This window comes from Emydura macquarii, unplaced genomic scaffold (genome assembly GCF_026122565.2).
Source record: "Emydura macquarii macquarii isolate MOO-44397 ecotype Brisbane River unplaced genomic scaffold, CSIRO-AGI_Emac_v2 contig_1253, whole genome shotgun sequence".
Taxonomy (NCBI): domain Eukaryota; kingdom Metazoa; phylum Chordata; order Testudines; family Chelidae; genus Emydura; species Emydura macquarii.
In genome coordinates this window covers 65,787,172-65,808,136 of record NW_027131390.1, presented here as the reverse complement: position 1 = coordinate 65,808,136, position 20,965 = coordinate 65,787,172, and the positions used below count along the sequence as shown (strand labels likewise).

General features: G+C 38.8%; 1 protein-coding gene across 2 annotated transcripts in view; it reads right to left on the bottom strand.

The window, feature by feature from the left end:
• CALCRL (calcitonin receptor like receptor) overlaps positions 1 to 20,965 on the bottom strand; it is an 86,507-nt gene that overhangs the window by 37,003 nt on the left and 28,539 nt on the right. Inside the window, exons 2-5 of one of the 2 annotated variants that reach the window (XM_067549059.1) lie at positions 5,243 to 5,333; positions 3,304 to 3,406; positions 1,933 to 2,077; positions 360 to 470 (exon numbers count right to left, since the gene is read on the bottom strand). In XM_067549059.1, the coding sequence (XP_067405160.1) occupies positions 360 to 470; positions 1,933 to 2,077; positions 3,304 to 3,357 (310 nt within the window). In that variant the 5' untranslated portion in view covers positions 3,358 to 3,406; positions 5,243 to 5,333. Of the gene's footprint in view, positions 1 to 359; positions 471 to 1,932; positions 2,078 to 3,303; positions 3,407 to 5,242; positions 5,334 to 20,965 lie in introns of those variants that run through there. The other variant, XM_067549060.1, reaches the window with a different exon arrangement.

The following is a 20,965-nucleotide window of genomic DNA, read 5'->3' as shown; positions in this document are numbered from 1 at the left end:
TAGGGTTAACCGTGACCAGCTGAATCGAGGTAAATGGTATTAACCTATAACTATACTAGGGAAACATTCTAACCTCAACTTCTTTTTTCTAATCTGTACAACCACACAGAGGCATTTGTCAGTATGGTGGTGCAGTGTGAGTGTACTGCCAATGGGTCTGTGTGGCCAGAGGATCTGGGCAAGGAGCGAGTGCCTATATCCAGTAGGTCTGCAATTTTACATGGAACCTTTTGCAGTAGCAGCTTCAGAGGAGCTGAGCCACTGATCTGTGCTTGGGGGTTAGGTCAAAAGAAAGATTAAATCACTCCCACATCCCATTTAGTCAAACAAACCTGTCATACAGGTTCATACACAATTACCTGATGGATTAAAGTCCTGAAAGTAGTCCGGACAGCGTAGCTCTGATACAGTTCCTGCTGCAGCATCATTCCAACACAGCCAACCATCCCATGTTCTATTACAGTAAGGACCTGCAAAAACATAGAGAAATCAGACCATAAAGTTGGGATTCTTCATTCACCAAAGTCTTACAATAACTAGATATAAAATTTGGAAGACAGCATATAAACCAAATCATTTCTCTAACAGTTATCCCGGGCCTCTTCCTTGTTGCTTTTATATCTTCAACAAAGAACGGAAGTATTTCAATCAAAAGCAACCTTCTTTTCTTGAATAAAAAGCTTAAAACAATTATTTGGAATTAATTCTTAAAGGATGAGGTTAAATCTTAACTAAAATATGTTAATTAAAATTCTGTCTGATCTGATGATAAGAAGAGTACCTGTATTTGTACATACATTTCATGAATTAAGATGTATTCAAAATGCATCGTCACTCACCATAACTATGAATACAAAGGCCTAATCTGCACTTTATAAACAATGGCAGGTGTAGAGTAAAGCTACACAGTGTATTTTGTGGTCACAGTCCTGAGACAAAAGTGACTGAACTAACCAGTTTAAATGGAAATAAAATCTATGCCAGCCTAAAGAAATAACTTGTAAAGATCATTTCCTTGCTCTTATTTACACAGCAGATCTGTTGTCAATAGCCATATTTGTTAAGATAACTGAAGGCTGAGATCTGTAAGACTTATATTTATTTTTAAGCTGCATAAACACTTGTCTTGACCAGAGATGATAATTTACTTGGGAGGGGGAGGGGAAATCAGTGTAAAATCACTCTTCTTTCAACTTCTAAGATTCCAGGGGTTTTTTAAAAGAGGGAAAGTGTGTAATTCCCTCTTGAGTATTTTCACGAGTTCCTGTAAGCTGTTTGTGTTAAAAGTGGGTTACTATTTAAAAGGTAAAGAATATTTCTAGGACCCAGAAGTTAGAAGAAAGCAAGGGTGTCCCAATATGTGAACATTTCCAATTAAGTCTTTGTATCACCTGTTTAATATGAAAATGCTTTCAATTTTCCAAGGGGCATGCATCATCTGTTCTAGTGGGGTGGGAGTACTTATAATAGCTATAGGTGGATAAACTCTCTTCATTTTTTCTGGTTTGGAATTGAATATTTTATTTATCCATATTTACAAATAAAGCATTAGCTTTGTAAGTGCTGGTGTTTGGGTAGCTAACATACTGCAGCACCTTTCCATAGCAATTATGTATTCTTCCTCGCTGCTAAGGAAATCATATGCTTGTCTTCCTAAAAATTACAGAAATGCAATTCATGTTATAGATAAAAAAGCTACTAGAAAGGAGGAGGACTTTAAAATTCCTTATTTGTACCTTTCAAATCGACTGTCTACTTTATCTTTGTACTGCTTCTTAGTTTATAAACTCTCTGGGATAGGGCCCATCTTTATTTTTATTTTTTATTTTGTCCTGTGTTTGTACATCACCTAGCACTATAGGGCAGGCTCTAGTCCATTTGTCCTAGGCACTTTGGTAATTCAGATAATAAATAAAAAGAGAAGTCATTTACCTTCTTTACTATGAATAGGATCTTGCATAATTTTCTGATAGCATTCATATTGTGCTGTCATAATTTTATTCCTAGTTACACTCAGCTGATTGAGGTCTTCTGTCATATTCTGATGCTTCTCCTCTGGTTTAGCAATGGCAAAAAACTAGAAAGAAAAAGAGATTTAAAATATATAAATATATATATTTTTGCAAGTTACCATTGTTTTCACTGTACTTTTTGCTGTAGCTGCTACAGTGGTTCTTCGGTTTTTCAGGTTAGCATGCTTATATATAAGAAGCTTGCAATTATTATTATTCTTAAAACAATTTCACCAAAAGCAGACTAGTCATTAGATCTCATTACAGACAAGCTGATTTTCTTTCTGTTCATTTGTTGAGTGTTCTTACTGTTAAATCAGCATAAACTGCCCCTGCCTGTGGATCTGACATGATAAGACTGCAATTGATAATGGAAAAGGGAATAAAATGTATTGACAAAATCAGAAGACAATACAGGATCTTTTACAAAGCCCATTGAAGTAAACTGGAGTTTGAACATTGACTTTGAAGGAATTTGGATCAAGCCTCAAAGGATCTTCTATGATACGAGATGAAGTTATTGGGGCTTTTGGTTTGTTTTAGAACTGATTGGCTTCCTCTATAGTTTTATAAAGCATAAAACAAACCACACCAAAACAGCAAGAGCAAAGGAACTGGATGATTGATGTGTAACTCTAATCTTATGGAGGACACATAATTCCGAGCTTATACTGACAATTATACTATGTGATGAAAACAGGGAGAGTCAGACTGAAGACTGAAGATGAAAAGCTTTTCACTGAATGTATTGCATACCATAAACTTAGACTGATGTTATTCAAAAATGTATGCTCTAGTGAAATCAGAAGTTATTGAGCCTAATGCAGAAATTATTGGGTGGAATTCTTTGGCCTGTGCTATGCAGGTCAAACTAGAAGATCATGATGGGGCCTATCGGCCTTAAAAAATCTATCAGTCTGTCGATCTTTCATGAGTCCCATCTCCTCTAGTTGAAGTTAATGGGAGTGTTCCTATTGATATTAATGGAGGCAAGGGAAGAATCCATCACTGCTGTAAAACCCTTTGCTAGCAGAGGACAACTGTGATCAATGGTAGGAAAATGGTAGGAAAAGGTTTTAAATTCTGCATGTCCCCTAATTACTACACACAGGCATCAAAAGCAGGATATACTGTCAAAGAGAATTGTTCTCTACCAGAGCTTTATATTAGAGCAAGACAAGACTTTATATTCTGTATTTCCTTATTTACCAGAAAAGGGAAGAGCTGTGTAGCACTTCTGAAAGCAGAATTGAAAGCAGAAATACATGCTAAGAAAAATGTTAAAACTCACCATGGTAACTGACAAGAGGAGCAGTAAATGTATGGTCCAGTTCGTCTCCATCATTAAATCTGATGCAATGTTTTTTATGCTACAGTTCAACAACAAGATCAAGCTGCAATGGCAAAGTTGTAAGAGAAATAGAAGTAATTCAGATAATTCAAAATCTACTGAAAATTGACAAAAACGGCTGCCATTTTTTTTTTTAATTTATAATTCAGTACAATCAATGGATCTAGAGCCCAGTTGTGACCCTATTTCCATGGCTACAACTCCTATCACTCAGATGGTGTAAAAGGGCTGTAATCCTCAGCAACATTACATGGGGGAACTCCATGCCAGTGCATCTGTATTGCTATTTGGTCCTGCACCTCCTCCCAGTGTAGGGGCTGTGTTGGGGTGGAGAAGAGGGCATGGCAGAGCTGTGCTACACCCATCCTCCACTGGGAGGGTTTATTAAGGACCCTACATCAATGGTGGAATTTAGATATGCCTGATAACAGCTCCAAGTGGTATCAGGCCAGAGTTGACTCTCAAACTCAGGGAGCTGGAATTGCGCTGGCTCCCTGATGACCACTCTCCGGCTAAGCAGAGCTCTGGTGCTGGAGAAAATCTGCCCCATTACATTATAGGTCATTAAACATGCAACAAATTCTGGCTGCACGCCAATGTTGAAACCCATGTGTTAAGGAAAACTGCAGTTCAGTTTACATGAGCGTTTAACTGGCATATTTAAAAAGGAAATTCCACTCCTTCCTTCCTTTTACAGACTGATCCAAGAGGCAGCAACTTCAGGCTAAAGCTACAGTTTCCCAGGTATGATGGAAGTCAGTGCATAGATTAACAGTGAGCTGCAAAATAGCTTACATATCTGCTGATAGTTGGACATCCCCAAATACAGAAGTATCAGATCTTTGTGGAACTTCTCTAACATCTCTCCCATAAACATAAGAATGTATTCCCAGCATCCAGAAGGTGAATAAATAATAAATAAATAAAATTCTGTGGCCTGTTCCCTGTCTTTAGATGTACATAGTATGAGAACAGGATGCAACCTTAGATGTAAAAGATGCACTACAAATGTATTTCTGAACACTTTATAAAGTAAGTCCAGCTATTAAAAGGCACCTTTTCACGTTACAGTGGAGATTGTTATGTGAATGATTCCGTGTACACTGAGGTATAAATCCACAGACATGCCTAAAAATGCACAAAATCTCTTTAAAAATACATGCATAGACATAATTGATCCTCCCCTCAATGATTTGCTCCTCATTGTTCCATTGTGGGGGGTCAGATTTGCTCCTTTCAAAACAGTCCATGGGGTTCAAGCCCCTTTTCCCTCAGATTCTGTAGATATGGGCGATAAGCAGAAAGGCAGGACCAACCACATAAAGGCCCTATACCTCCCTATAGGATGCCAAGCTCAATCCTTTCCTGGTGTTTGAGTAAGTGCTCTACTAACCTCCCTTAAGGAGGGAGCCCTACCAAGAAGATGACCCAGCAAAAAGATAATTCAGTCTGGGCAATATTATTTTAGGGAACAACATGCATACCCCTGACCCCAGACATTTGTGTAGATCCCTGGAGCCATCCTCAAGAGAGACCAGCAGAAGTGGGTGCTGCCATAGAGATGTCTAAGTACTTCCACCTCTTCTACATGGATGGCATGATCTGTGCACTGAGGGGACCTTCCAAATGTTGATCTGGGGAATATGATGAGGCCCAACTTTTCTAAATTAATATATTTTACTATATTAGCATTAATTACCATTAATAGTAGTAGTAATCCAGCGTACTGTAGGACATAACAGTAGTAAACTGAGCTTTAGGATGTGGACAATACCACTAGAGCTACTGTAGCATTACTTAAGCCACAAAAATCATATTCCAGATATTGCAGGTTTAACTGATGTTGACGCAAGAGTACTGCTGTGAGCCAATTACTTACATGCAAAGCTGTCCCCAGATTCCAACCACATTTTCCTTTGGGTCATACTCACTCTTGTCTTTTGGATATTTTCTTATCCACTAGTCACATCCTACAAGAGAGAACATTCCAGTGATACTTAAAAACTGTGAGAGATTTGGGAATAGTTTTAAAAGAAAGTGAAAACAATACCTAAGACTCCAAGGTCGGAAGGGATGATTTCAACCCTCTAGTCTGAACTCCTGTGTAACACAAAATAATTCCTGGAGCACATCTTTTACAAAAAGCATCCAAGCTTGATTTAAAAATTGTCAGTGATGGAGAATCCACCATAACCCTTGGTAAATTGTTCCAATGGTTAATTATTTTCACTGTTAAAAAAAAAATTATGCCTTATTTCTGTTCTGAATTTGTCTAGCTTCAATTTTCAGCCACTGGATCATATAACAACTTGCTCTGAGAGCCTGAAGAGCCCATTATTAAATATTTGTTCCCTGAGCAGGTACTTACAGATTATGATCAAGTCACCCCTTAAACTTGTCTTTGTTAAATTAAATAACAGGCTCCCCAGCTGGATGGACTTCATCTTGCGTGAAGTACTGCAGCCAGGCAACTGCCAGGATGCACCACTTCCCCTCATCGAGAAGGAAGACTAGAACACACCATGTGAGACAAAGCCCAACTGGGGAGTCAGAAGATAGAGGAGATAAGGGGCATAAGATACCCAAACTACTTCTCTCATGAGGCAGCATTTCAGAATTGAAATATGTTGGTTTTTGACCAAAATATTTTGATTTTCCATTCTTTGCTGAAAACTTAAAATTTTCCTTAGAAATAAACCTCATTTTCTGACCTGAGGTAGTTAGCATCCAATTAAAATTCAGAGGGGGGAAAAACACATTTACATGGGTCCTACTGGTTCTTCTGTCTACTGGCACTAATTGGCAACTCCATAATGAGAGGGGAAGAGTATTATTAAAGAGGTTCAGATTAATATGAGCATTTTAAAAGCAAGTCAATCAAAAGATGAAACATTGTGGAAGCTCATGCACTGATTCTCTCCTCAGGTCAATATGCGCTGGTGGTGACAGATTCAACAAAACAGCCAATAGGGCATCAGTTTACACATTAGATGTTGAGAGTAAGTGTGATTTACTGTATTAATTGATACAAAGTAACAGTTCTTTCTGTCTTAAGTATTCTCAAAAATAAAGTCACTAGAATTAGCATGGGGAATTTCAGTAGTAAATCAGTTCTTCAAATACCACACTTGTATTTGCTTTTATTGCCTATTGTACAGAACACAAGATAACCATATGAACTACATTTTTCTCTTTTTTACATTACTCTTAGCCAAATTATTTCTATACTCCAAAGCCTTTGTAGCATTGTCATTGTTAGCAGTGACATCTATTGTAGAAGGCAAAGCCCAACGATTGTAGAATGAACTGAGCCAAAATAGTCAAACATAAAGCTTTAACAGTTGTTTTTATTTCTTCCCCCTCCTGCTTTCTCCACAAAGCCATCTGTGCCTGCACCAACAGCTGTTTCTGCTTTTACTCTTTTCCCTTCCTCTCAAGAGTAAATGCCACCATGATAGAACTCCAGAAACGTACCATTTTAACACCAAAGCAAAGGGAGAATACAGACAGAAATATGAACATGTATCCTCTGAGCATAGCTAGCACAAAAAAGGAAACCGGCCTTTCGCCTTTGGGATATTGTTTAGGCCCGAGTTTGAGTAATGATACGTTCTTTTTTGTTACAGACCTAGATTTCTATTAAAATATCTTTTTTTTACACACACACACACACACACACACACACACACACACACACACACACACACACACACACACACACACACACACACACACACACACACACCCTCTTGCAATGGCTATGTGCTAGATAGTGAGCTTTGATTAGATTGCAAAAGGAGAGATTTTTTACAGAGTGAATGATTTAAGCTCCATTCCATGTTGGAGCCATTAGGAAAATCTGCAAAACTAGACTTACAGATGTATATACAAACCTCTTTGGTTGAAAAATTGGAATGGATGTTTTATGACAACACTCTGTCACACAGAGCGAGTACTTCCTGATTTTGATTGTTTGAAATTACTGAAAATCATTGCTCTCACAATTTATTTCTGTTTCTGTTTGGAATCAGGGAGTGAGAAGGCATATGACTCAAAACATTTCAAGCCTCAGGCAAGCTTTTGGTTTGGTTCACCCTAAGATATGGGCAAAGGACCAAGCTGGAAATTATCCAAACCTTTTCATGCATTCCTAATTCGAATTGCCTATGAGGATCTTCTGACAGTTTGAGGAAGTCTCAAATCAAAATGGACCAGCACATAGGCCCCAATCCTGGTAGGTGCCAATCACCTTCGTTTACTATTAACTTCTGGATGCACACCCAGCACCTTACAAGAGGAGGCCCATAATAACTCCCAATTAAACAGCTTGATTAACAATTTAGTTAGATTGAATACATTTCAGATTCATTGACAAAGCTGAAGGAGAACTGCAGGGCCATACAGTGCAAACTGGAAATATTCTTAATTTGATAAATGCCTTGTTAGTCTTTGAAGGACTAATTCCCCATACCAGGATTTGAACCCACAACACTCACAACAGCTCTACCCTTTCAACTAAAGGAGCCTAGCTAACAACAGTTAGCAGTTTTTTTAACTGACTTTCATTCAGACCTCTAACAGTTAGAGAGAAACCCCATTACAGGAAACTGATAATTCACATGTTAAATCTCAGCAGCATCATTTCAGGCCACTAGAATTCCCTTTTCAACACTGCTTTGAATTAAGACACAGGCAACAACACTTGGAGAGTGCTAAGACCGGGTGAGGCAGCAATTCAGAAGTGTTTTGTCAGCAGCATCATAGACATCTTTGCAAAACCTCTAGAACTGTTTTTACAGCACTTGTGCAGTGGCAATGAAGTATTAGCTTCCCATGAGCCTCCAAGACTTAATTGCAGCATGCATGCTCTCTGGATAAAGCTGGACATATTATGTGGTGGGCTATATTGCATCTTTTAAATGGTTCTCCTCGGGTGAATTGATATTTTGTCTGAATAAGTTGGATCTTTGTACTGTTCTATTTCAGATAGTTCATGTAACAAACACCAAAGCTAACTCTAGCCTGGCTTACCGTACTGGGCAAAATTAATCATTAGTGTAACTCAATTGTGACTTTAATGGGATTGTTGCATTCAGCACACTTACTATAGTTACTTTTTCCATTTTGCTATGTAACTATTAGCACCCAAGCCTGTACAAAGCAGAAAAGGAGGAGTTAAACTACTTTGAGCATATTTTTTCAAATAATGTCCATAAAGTCATTGGGTGTAATTACAGCTGGTCCTGAGTATGTTCTAGTTGTTGGAAGTAGGATCACAGAGATGTTCCCAGCTTAAATTGAGTTTCCCATGTCCAACAGATATTAAAAGCACTTCCAGCAGCGCTCTGGACTCTAGAAGAGTGGGATTTGGGTATGAAGGGGGGGGGGGGGGGGTCTTCCCCAATACACCAGTTGGTAAATACAGAGCAACACTGCGGAAGTACATGCAATACATGCAGATTAGGTGCAGAAAACATTGCAGGGAATGACATTGATCCTAGCTACCCTGGAAGTGTTGTTATGCCTGTTCCTGGTTTCTGCTGGCATGATGTTTTCAGGGATCTTCACACTGCTTAGTTTCTTTTCCCTCTGCCCACTGCTCAGACTCACTGAACCTTCATATAGATCTTTGCAAATTACTTCTTCCTAAATAAAATCTCTTTGGAGCTCAACACTGTAGCTGTTCTGAACCCCCAGAACCTTCAGCAAGGGCTCAGCAACACGTGAAGTGGCTGCAGCATGAGGTCCTGCGCTCTTCACAGGGGGTGAGAAAATAAAATAGTAAGTGGAGAGCAAATGGGGAGAAAGAGGAAAGGGGACCATGACATTATAGTAGCATCATTTTATTGTTGCTGGAAATTGTACGTCAGCATCTTCATGTACCAGTTGGACCTTTAGACATTTAGAAAGTAAATTACTTTCTGGTGCTTTTCCATCTTTCCCTAAGTCCTTTAAGATAGATGTGCTTGAAGATCTCAGATGTGTGTCAAGTGGACTACTGCAGGTCATTTCATGACATTGCACATCGTTTATAGTCTCTTTATGAGAATGCAAATAATTTTTTACCACTTAAAAGTAAAGTTGTTTGCCAGAGAGCTTGTACAGATTACAGAACAGCCTGTGGATAAGATTACAACACACTGAATTACTCCTGTGCACTTTTCCCCATTAATAGATTTTGGCTACCACCCAATTAAATTGAGTTTCCCATGTCCAACAGATATTAAAAGCAGTAATCAGCAATGTTCTTGGCTGTTGGCAATAATACTTAAGACCTTAAAAGAGCTATCACAATATGTTGGTAGCACTATTTTTTCTGGGTAGTTTAAAGCCATTTTCCCCTTGTTTCCTCGGTAACACTGTCTTTTGCAATCAGTTCCAAAGGTCTGATTAAATTGTAAATTGTCCTTGGGAGAGCCCATAGGACTGATACTTGGGGGGTGGGAGGGTTGGAGGGATTAAAAGGAGGAAAGCTCCACAAGTTTCTTCTTGTGGAACTTTTGCAACAGTTGTGGCATTGGGGGCAGGGTTATTCCTCTCATGCAGAATACCCAAAGGTGCTTCCCCACGAAGGTTGTGGATCCTTCAGGATCAATAGGAGGCCAGGGCTATTCCTGTTCCCATGGCTATAGCTCACTGCATCAACTCTATCTCTAGCAGGGCTACCTGATAGGACTTTGCAGATGTACATTGGATCCCCTTTTTTAGCTGCTTCTTCAATGTGTGTATGGGAGGTAGAGGGAAGGAGAAATTGTGGAAATATTATACAGTCTGAGGCATGACTGGTGTTGGAAGTAAGGAATCTGGGGGAGAGGGATGATAAGCTTTCTTCCTGCTCTGACCTATCTGTGCCGCTCAAGGTCTACCCTCTGCCCTTCCTGCCCTCTGTGAAGACACTCATACCTGTAGTGAACCTTTCATAGACTGTGAGAGAAGAGAGGGGACAGAGAGGTGGAATACTGCCTGTGTAAGGGGAGGAAGGAGATTAGTGTGCCGAGGATCTCCTATGCATAGGGATCATGGAAGTATGATCCAGCTATATTTTCTCACGTATCTGTAAGAATATCTACTGGTGCCAAATAAATAAAACCATAATAATCGTAGTCGTACCTTGTTTTTCAGAAAAAGCACTTAAGTCGTTCAGAGGAAACAGAGACAAAATTACAGACTTCCAGAATAACTTCATAATATTTTGTAGATTATAAAAATTTCCTGTCAACAGTGCTAGATATTTTGCCTTCTAAAGGAAAGAAGCAATCACAATCGCATGGCATTGCACCATCGCTCTCACATCTCTAACTCGAAAAAACACAAACTGGCAGCATTCATAAAACCACCTTCACTGGGAAAACTGGTAACAGATTTTTGCCTATTTCATACTAAAAAGGTCAATATCAATCTAGGTTTTATTTACATTTTAAAACAACTGCACTTTTCACTGCTCTTGGCTATAGATTAAAATTAACACAACAATGTTTCCCTTCCTGAAGTAGTTGTTAAATAAAGGTAACAGTGGGTTTTGTAAACAGATTGATACTGCTGTAATTTGTTGACATGCTAGATTCTTTGGTCTATTCATGAGGATATTATTGTGAGAGGTGAGACTTTAAATTACTGTTAGTAACACCTCTGGATTTCTCAAGTGCCATTTGTTTCTCGATTTGTTGAGGAACTTGTTTGACCCAGTACTCGCTACATAAAAGATGTTTTTATATTGTACCTCAGAGTAGCTCTCATTATTTATTTACTGCCACTAACAAATCTGCTGGGTTGAACATTAAAAATGCATTTTCTACTGCAAAAGAAATTGCACAGGAAGAAGCTTCTGGCTGCTTTCTATGGTGCATAACTGAGAACTGCTACTTTAGGCCATCACATTCCCTCTAAACAAGATGGCAAACCCATCTAGTGGTGCTAACATTTGCAGAGAGCTATTATCAACCTAACTGTGTTTTTTCCTGTTTTACAAACATGTTCTCAATAGACATTTAAATAAATTTTTTTCATTTGTGCCAAGAGCATTTTTTTCTGATTCTACCTACCATGTAAAACAAAGATTTGTTAAAAAAGAGATGCATGGCCACGCTTGACATTTTAAACAGCATTAAAGACAATGTCCCAAATAATCTTGTACCCTCTGTCCCTGAAGGCAACTTTTTTTCACAAGCATTCAGAACAAAAGTGGCAGCTTTCCAAATGGTCACCATTTTGTCATCAGCCCCTTTTGTTAAAAGGTGCTTGTCCATTAAAAAAAAAAGTTTGTTCCTAGCAAGAGACCAACGTTAAGAATGCTTTTTGAAAAAATGGAACACATGATTATTATTTCACTGAGGCATAATTTTAAAAACATTATGTTAGATTGTTTACAACAAAACAAATAATATCTTGCATTTCTACAGAATATTCCATCTGAGATCTTAAAGGTCTTGGCAAACACTAATCAGTGAAGCTTCAAAACATCCATGAGGGTAGAGTAATTACGAATGGCTAAGCTGATGCAATGAGAGGTTAAGTCACTTTCTTGAAAACAGAACAAGGATGTGGTACACCTAGGAATAGAAGGACCCGGGCCTTTCGATTTTTTTTGATGACATCTCCTTCATTACTCACAACACATTCAAGACTCATAATTATAATGCACAATTTAATAGTATTATTTATTAGTATTGTGGTAGTACCTAGAGCATCTAATTATAGACCAGGCCGCAGTGTGCTAGGACCTGTACAAACACAGAACAAAAATGTGGTAAGCGATTTGGGGCAGGGACTGTCTAAATATAATATCTAATTATGTGGCATTTTATGTCTTTTCTGTTTGAAAACAAATATGTTGTGAAAAAAAAACCCCCAAAATATGTACTGTCCAAGAACTTGGCAAAATGTGTCATCTTTGAAACAATTATGAACAATCCAATTAGATGCCATGGCGCTGACTGTGATTAAGCAGACGGTGTAGACCAGGACTAACCATGTTCAGTATCATGTCCACTAATCATAACTAAAGATTGGTTGCAGCTAGGTTTAATATTGGTTCTCTGACATGATGCTGAACACGATTTATCTTGGTCTGCACTGAGTGCTAAGTTGAGGTTAGCATCATGATGTTTAACTCAATTGTTCACAATCATGCTCAACCATGACTATGTTCCAACCCAAACATAAAACACACACTCTTCAAACAGAAACAGTATAAGACAGAAAATGGAAACTCACGGGCTTTATTTGATAGTTAGAGATGAAACAACTCCAGGCTGCTGCATACTTTTAAGTCTCTCCCTTTCTGTCTAGTGCAATGGAGACACAAACCTTTAATAAAAATCTTTGAACAGAACAGAATTTCTCTAATGGCTTCCAAAGAGAATCATTTTTATTTTATACTAACCCTAATTCTTAGGGCTCAATTGCGCCTTTCTCTGTCCGATTGTGCATAGGTGGGGGAGCTACCTGTGCCCTGTGCACTTCCTGGGAGCCACAGGAACCATATACTAACATAGTCTCATCCAGAATTATTCCTGGAGGTTTCCACTCCACTGCTGCCCACATGTGCCATGCCTTTGAAAACCCTTAAGCTATAAAAGGCTGCAGGGGCAACTTTCAAATCTTGAGGGAGCAAAGATGATGGATTAAGATAATAAAAATATTTAAAAGCTTAATAATGGAAACCTATCCTTTTACAGCAGAAGTCCTCACTGTGGTCAGTGGACATGCAATCATGAGGTTCTCGCTGTCCTCCATCTTCCCAGTTACTAAATTGCATTCAAAGAAGCAAAAAATATATTCAATAACTTTCTCAATATTACTGTTCCTTGCTGTGGTTGCCACGGGGACATTTGGATAGGAGGGGAATGAGTGCATGTGGTTATAAATAGGAAGGAATTGGCCATGGCAACCTCTCTATGTGGTGTAGTCCATTGCCATGAAAAACTTGGAAATTCCTGTTTCATAATTTTCTCATAAAGTATATTTGAATGTCTCATTACCACTCTTCTTTCCTTATTAGTCAACCACGTGTTCCAGGGAATAAATCATCATTTACATGAGAGCAAGACATCTGTGAATGTTCACACCTTGCTGATATTGAGAAAACAGGCCAAACATCAAACTTCAGAGGGATGTAGGTTGCCAGTTTTGGTTGGGTGTATTCCTTGAGGTTTAATCACATGACATAATCTTTCATTCAAGATTATTTTTTAATTCCTGGAGACTGTCGGCCAATCCTGAAGGGTTGGCAACCCTTCATGGACGATTGACTGCAAACCAGACCCAATACAGATTGTAGCAGAAACTACTGCGATTGAGAGTGTGGTATTGGCAGCTTTTATTGCTGGTTCCCAGCTGCATTTACAGAATGTTAAATTTCAATCGAATGCTTCAATTCTCTGGAAATCTCCTATGTCATTTTGTTCCTTTAAAAACAATATCCCCTGTGCACCTGTGCTCCAGGCTGCACTGCAGCTCACCAGGCCATCATGGATTGCTATCATAACATGGACAGGTCCATAGGACCTGGCTGAGTAAATCATGTGAGGGTGGGAGCACAGAGCAGCCCCAAGTCAGGAGGGGCCAAAGGTGGCTTAAAGCCACCTTTCTCCCCCTCACCTGGTCTGCAGGTTCTGTGCTGTGCCTCCTAGAGGGGCAGCACTGAATCTCACCCAAGGACTTCAACTTTCCAGCTAAAAGCAACAAAAAAGAAAAATCCTCTCTCCACACCATCTGCTGATTTGCATATAAAATGCATATACTAACATATTAAAAAAAAAAAATTAATGAAGAACATGTTCCCCTTCATGTTAAATCATTACTCTGCTGAATTAAAATAACGCTATAAACTCACAAGTGCATGAAATAGACCACATAGCACTTTCATATACACCCTTGCTCAAATGTTTGAAGTTTATTTTTTCCAGAGACTTCATCCCAGGCTGCACACAGAAAATTATGCTGTTCTTTGTGTGCCTTCTCTGTTAGTGTTTTTTATTTGAATGACTCGATTTTGTTTACTAAATAATGATTGAAAAAAGATCCAAGGGTTTCTCTGAGAAAAAGTTTACAGCATGAAGTCATTTTCTCAACTGGCCTAGTTTAATAAGTTATTGTTCTTGCTTCATTGACATATGCTAATTTTACATGAACAATATGACCGTGGTACAAGACTTTTTCTCAGAGTCAGAAGCAAGGCAGTGGAAATGGGATGCTTTGTTAACCCAAATGCATCAATTTCTTGTTCTTTCAGGACTTACTGCCTTTCAAACTTCTTCTCCAAGACTCTTAATGAGGCTCTTTTTCCACTATGCTACAAGTCTTTTACTAAGATGCTCAAAGGATTTAAATCAGAGTTTCTCCTAAATCAACATCATACTTTAGAAATGTGAACATTTAATAATAAAATGGATGCAAAAATAGAAGATCTCTTGGCTAACAATGAGCTAACCTGAACTCAAACAGTTTCAAGTTTTAAAAAGTTTAGTTAACTTATGTCCCATGCCTCTAAATACCAAGGACTAAATCCTCAAAGATATTTAGACACCCAATTCCCATTTAAATCAATGACCTTTCGGCTAAAATCTCATATACACTAAGGTCAGTTTGGCAGTGTAAAAAGGTCTTAAAATTGGATTTAAGTTGTATTTATTATATATCCATTCATTTTAAAATCTTTGCATTCTCAGACTGGTGTAAAGCAGTCTTAATGTACACTGGCTTTGTTTGTCTCGTATGATACAAGGCTCAGTTCTGGGCCTCTTACCAGTAACTTGCACATACAGTGCGTGCAAGGTCATGCTGCACGAGGATGTCATTTTGATCCCTGGATGTCACTGAGCTGGAAGGAGCAGCTCATGCCTGGCGGGCTGGATCTGGCTTTCAGGGGCCCCTCGCTACATTGATTTCCCCCTCTGCGATTGCAGGGGTTGCAGGTGCCTAACGCTTCCACTGAATGTAAATCAGAATCAGCCACCCAATTAATGTTCTCAATTTACTCCTTGATTTGATTGGAACTAGTCAAGAGAATAAAGATAAGCACATGTGTAAATGTCTGCAGCATCAGATTTTTTTTTTTTTTAAATACACAGGTTTCTTCACTTCCAGCTTTCAAGTAAGAGCAGAAGCATAAGAACCAAAATACCCTCACAGAAGCTGTCCTTGAAACACTAGTATTTCTGGAGTGACTGGAAATGGACTTCCAGAAATGTTGGCAATGACATGTGTTCTCACAAGAGATTTCTAACCTCATTTACTATTTCAAAGAAGTTCAAGTGAGTTCAGATAAGCTTTAAATAGGAGCAATTTTTGATGCTTATTTAAACTGAACCTCCAACTACTTCTAAGGTTTTTCCCACTTCTTTCCAAATAGCCATAATTCAACCTAATCTAAATATTGTCTTTATAAATCTAAATATTCACATCTCACAAGCATTATTTAGTAAAGCTGAAAAGGCAAGGTCCAGTACATTTCACCTTTTTGTGTTAGGAATTTTGAACTAAAATTGAGCCAAAGTGTCAAAACTACAAACCACAGCTATCTCAGAAGCCAAAATCAGCCTTTGGAACGCTGAAGCTAGTCTGTTTCACTAAGAATGCTTCACTTATAGGTGCCAGAAGGGTGTGTCTTTACTAACTGTGGCAAATTCACAGCCGATTCTTTGGGATCGATTGAGCGGAAGTGGAGACCCACTCAAGCAATCCGGGAATCAACTTAACAAATCCACCCCCAGAAAAAGAACAACGCTGTGTTGATGGGAGGGCATTTCCCGTTGGTGCAGCGTATCGGGGACACCACGCTTATTAGAATTTAGGAAGTCAACGGGAGATATGCAAGCTACTCTGTGTAGTACTGCACAAAAACTTATAATGAAATTCTGGTTTAGAAATATCCTCTCATTTCATGGTTGCTAGAGTCATTTCCTTTCGTACTCATGAGACAATGCTCTGGCATCTCGTGAACTATGTTGGGCAACATGTATTCATTTCTATAATAGAAAATTCTACCTTATTTACTGTCTATGAACTTTCTTTTTAGTCCACTTTGAAAGTTAACACTGAGCTATGAATAAGAGTGATAAAAAATTAGGCGTAGAAAAAAAAAACCTCACTGCTGTATATTGATAGAGACGTCTACAGCTTTCCACTAATGTTATTTTTTCTTAATAGATCCACCCAAACCAAAGTCCTGAATCCAAACATCTCAGCAGTTTATGAAGATTCAGATACATTTATGAATTGTGCACCTCTCTAGTGTTTATTCGTATTTTATTTTATGGAATAATTTGTATTTATTTTGTTTTATTTGTTTACATATCAGCCATTACCAGATACTTCAGTGCTGAACAAAAGTTAAAAACCAACAAGAGACAAAGTTAATCACAATAGCCAGGAGAAAAGTTATCTCCAAATTCATTTCAACTATAAATCTTCATCATAAAATTTTGGAGTTCCACTGATTTCCATAGTGTTGTATAAAGATCCCTGGCTGTATACAAGCAAACACACAGACCTGACCTGAGAACCTCCACCGCCACTGCTACTCAAGACTTTTGACTCATAAAAATAAGGGTTTCTACTCAGTAAAGAGAAGTAGAACAAAAGGGGATCAGTGAAAAAAAGACTGGGCCCACATATACCTGGCCATCAACTCTCACAACATTGTATTTGTATTACTGTAGTGGCTGGGAGTCTCCATCATGGAGCAGAACCCCACTATGCTAGGGAAATGTCTGAATGTCATTCGTTTCTTCTTCTATTAGTGAAACTGCAAAGATCTCCTTTAGAAAACCATAAAATAGATACAGCAATAAATACATTTTCCTTTCACACAAATTGTTGAAATGGATGCATGAACCATGATATTGGTGTAGCAAACACTATTGTGCATTACATTAACACATGCTGCTTTGGAAATTGATGTTAATAATAGTGCTGGACAAACAGTGGGAAAAGTTGTCCACATGTTCTAAGGGAAATCTCATTTAGAAACTGAGTGTGCCACACCTTTCCATCCCCCTGTTCCCCACAATAGTCACACAAGCAAAACTTTGATTTTTGACTTGATATGACTTTTGATTCGAATTTCAAGCCTGTAGTAGTGATAAAACAAAATTTGTTTCATGTGGAAGCAGTTTATAAAAATGAGGTCCTTCAATCAGGGAACAGAAACAATATCATGTGAATAAAGTGACCAGTCACACAGCCCTTATAGTGCTATCATGTACAGTGACCACATAGCAAGTGTGAAAAATTGGGACAGGGGATGTGGGGTAATAGACACCTATATAAGACAAAGCACCAAATATTGGGACTCTCCCCATAAAATGGGGACATCTGGTCGCCCTATTATCATGAGAGTTCTTAATTAATTCCTGCTCAGTTCCCTAGACGGCTTGTGACTGAGCTGAAAATGAGATATGCTAGTAAAGTATGAATTGTGCAGAGTGCAAAAGAGAATGTAACAGTTATACTCCAATAAACAAACATTAGTATAAACTGTCATCTCTCTTTATTTTGCTATCCCAGTTAATCAATAATCAAAATGTGTTTACATTATACAATTGTTTTTTTTAAAAATAACCCTGTTACTCATCACTGAAACGTTTAATAATGTTTGTCAGAGTTCCTTAGAAAAGGAAAAAAATCCACAGAAATTTAGTTAAAATGCTCTTTGTTTAATGTTTCTATGTCCTTCTGGACTTGAGGATAGGAGATGTAAAATATTTTTATAGCAGTTATTTTAGCTATTAACTGGAGTGTCATGTTTTAAATAGGTGATACTTCCAGGAAAATGTAAAAGACTATTTTTCTTTCAAATATGTTTCAGGGTTAAGGTTACAGGGCTGCCATCACAATTGAATTTCAATATTATTTTGTAAGACATTGGATGTTGCATGTTTCAGACTTTTCCATTGCATTCCACCAATTTATTTTGCCTTGCAGTAATACTTAGGAAGCGTGAAACATATCACTACATGTTATCACAAAAATTCCTGTCCTCTGTAGAGCACAGGAGATTTACAGACAGCGCTAGCTGCAATCTGTAGGAAGCAGTCTGAATGTTTCCATGAATTCAATTAAAGATCATGTGCTTTAGGGTGTGACCGTGGGAAAGACTGATGTATTTTATACTGAGCCTCTGAAGCCCAATTGGCACTACTTTAAGTACAGACTTTTCCATATCCTTCTGCACTTCTCCACCCTATTTTACCTGAATGTGAAACAAACTAAAAATGTCAACACATGAACTTTAGACACTACACCTAACACACTGTTATCAGAATCTGTATCTAAAAAAAAGGGTGTCAAGTAATATATCATACACAAATTGGTAACATGCTGGTTCCAAAAATCATTGTGTGGTGTAAATAAGGGATTTTTACAAAGAGTTATAAATATGTGATAGAGTTATGCTCTTTAAATGTGTTTGGAAAACCATGCATAAGTCCAGTCTGCCCTACACAAAAGGAATGGGTATTTTCTTGTCTGATCAGCCTGCTCATCAGACAGAGACAATGAAGATACATTTACATAAAAGGTAAACAAAGCCATCAACCCAGCAAATAGGGGAGATTGCCTCCTAACTATCACAAAGGCCGGGGGGAGGGGAGAGTGGGGCGAGAAGACTGCAAAAATCAACATGGTGTCAGATACCTGGTGGATAAACAGAGAACTGAGCCCCCAGGAGGGCTTCCTGCCTCCTGAAGCAGGGTCATTGAACTTTAGAAGATATAAGCAAGGCCAGAAAGCCATTTTGCCATCCATCACTTGAGGGCTAAAGGGGCCAGAGTTCTTGAAATCACAGAACACTGGGTCTTTCAACCATGGGGGCTGAAATCTCTGGGAACTGAATATAGATGAAAAACCAGCTTAAGCAAAGGTTTTATTCTTTTATTCATATTTTTACTTTTGTTTGTTTGTAACCTTTTCTTTCCTTATTCCTTATACCTGGTATCATTTCAACCCATGACTTTCTGTTTTGTGAATTTGTTTTACTTTTATTATAAACCAGTTCAGTGCTTTGATTAAAATAGAGTGTTTGTTTATTAAGCCCCACTAAGATAATAAGCTGCCAGTACTATCTGTGTAAGGGAGCAGTGAATTTAACTTCTGAAAGTGTTCAGCCAGAGATTTTGGGGAAATTCAGGACTGGGAGCGTGTTGAGGTTACCCTGCAAAAAGTAACTGGACCATGGTAGCCAGGGTGTGACCTGGATGCTCACATGCTGGTTGTTAGTGTCAAGGTGTGAACCACAGCAGCATAGCATTTAAGGCACCTTGAGTTGCAGGGCAGGAAGTGACTTCCCCTTTCTGATCTGGCTTGAACCCCAAAGCGTCACAGTCATGAATTGGAATGAAAAGTGGCCCTAAAATCATTCTACGAAAGCTGATGGGAAATTCAAACTGATCCAAATGTAGTAACCAAAAGAGCTACTGCAACTATGAAGTACTACAGTATGCAGAATGAGATTAAAGTGTACCAAGACTGAGAATTGGAGAAAATGAGTTCAATCCTAAACAAACACTTCAAAATATTTTCCCCCTGTGTCTTGGGTAAGTAGGCTTGGTGCTCTGGAACAGGACCCTCTTGTACTGTGACAACGGCTCAGGGCACACTCTCACTAGAGCAAGACTTCTTGGCTTCAGTGCCTCCTGGGACTGACCTTGGAGCTTTCAGCAACCCTATTCCATGCCGTGAGCTCCTACAGTGAATCTACCTGTTTGGGACACCTGGAGAAGCCCTAGCCACTCCACCGAGGGGCCATGCATCCCCAACTTCCGGAATCAACAGTGACTCCCAGTCAGTGTTGTAAAACAAACAGGTTTATTAGTCCTCTGGAACACAGTGTAGGAAAGTTCCTTGTTAGCACAGAAACCAGTAAGATATAGCAATATCCATCTTGGGGAGACCCAGAGTCCAGAGCCCTGGCTCTCTCACTGGGTTCCAAACCAGGACACTGCCCAACTTCCTGTAGCCCACCCTCAGGCATGCCCAGTTGCTCCTCCTCCATCCGTTGTGCTGTTTCTCAGGCAAACCGGTCGCCTAGCCACTACCTCATCTCATTGTTCTCTAACTCCATTGGCTGGCTTCTTGCAGATGGTGGGCCCTGGCCATCAGTTGCCAGGATACAGAGTGTCCGAGCATTGTCTGGGCCCAGGGAACTTGACAGCAATCATACCTGCCCTTAAGGGGTCTTTGCAATGATCACACACTCTTGTCCCACCACCCAGATACATGTGCAACACACAGAGGCACACACAATATTCATACAAAACATTAAGAAAATTCCCACTTTGTCACACTCTGTAGGATCACAAAGAGGCACAGAGGAGGAGCCTAAATGGAATGTCAGAGTAAGATCTTTACAATACTGATTCAGAAACCTTAGGCTCATTTGCTGAATTTCATACAGAGAGGTTGAGAAAGGTATATGACTCTTAACACAGTATCTACACAGTCAGAAATATTTAAAGCAATTAAAGTGTCAGCTGAAATACTATTACAGAGTTTTTACTCTCAACAGAAAAGAAAACCTAACAGGATTAAACAAACATACAAGCGAGAAGAAGAAACCTTAAAATCCTCTTCAGGATAACAGAAAACTGTCTATGGTGCTTTA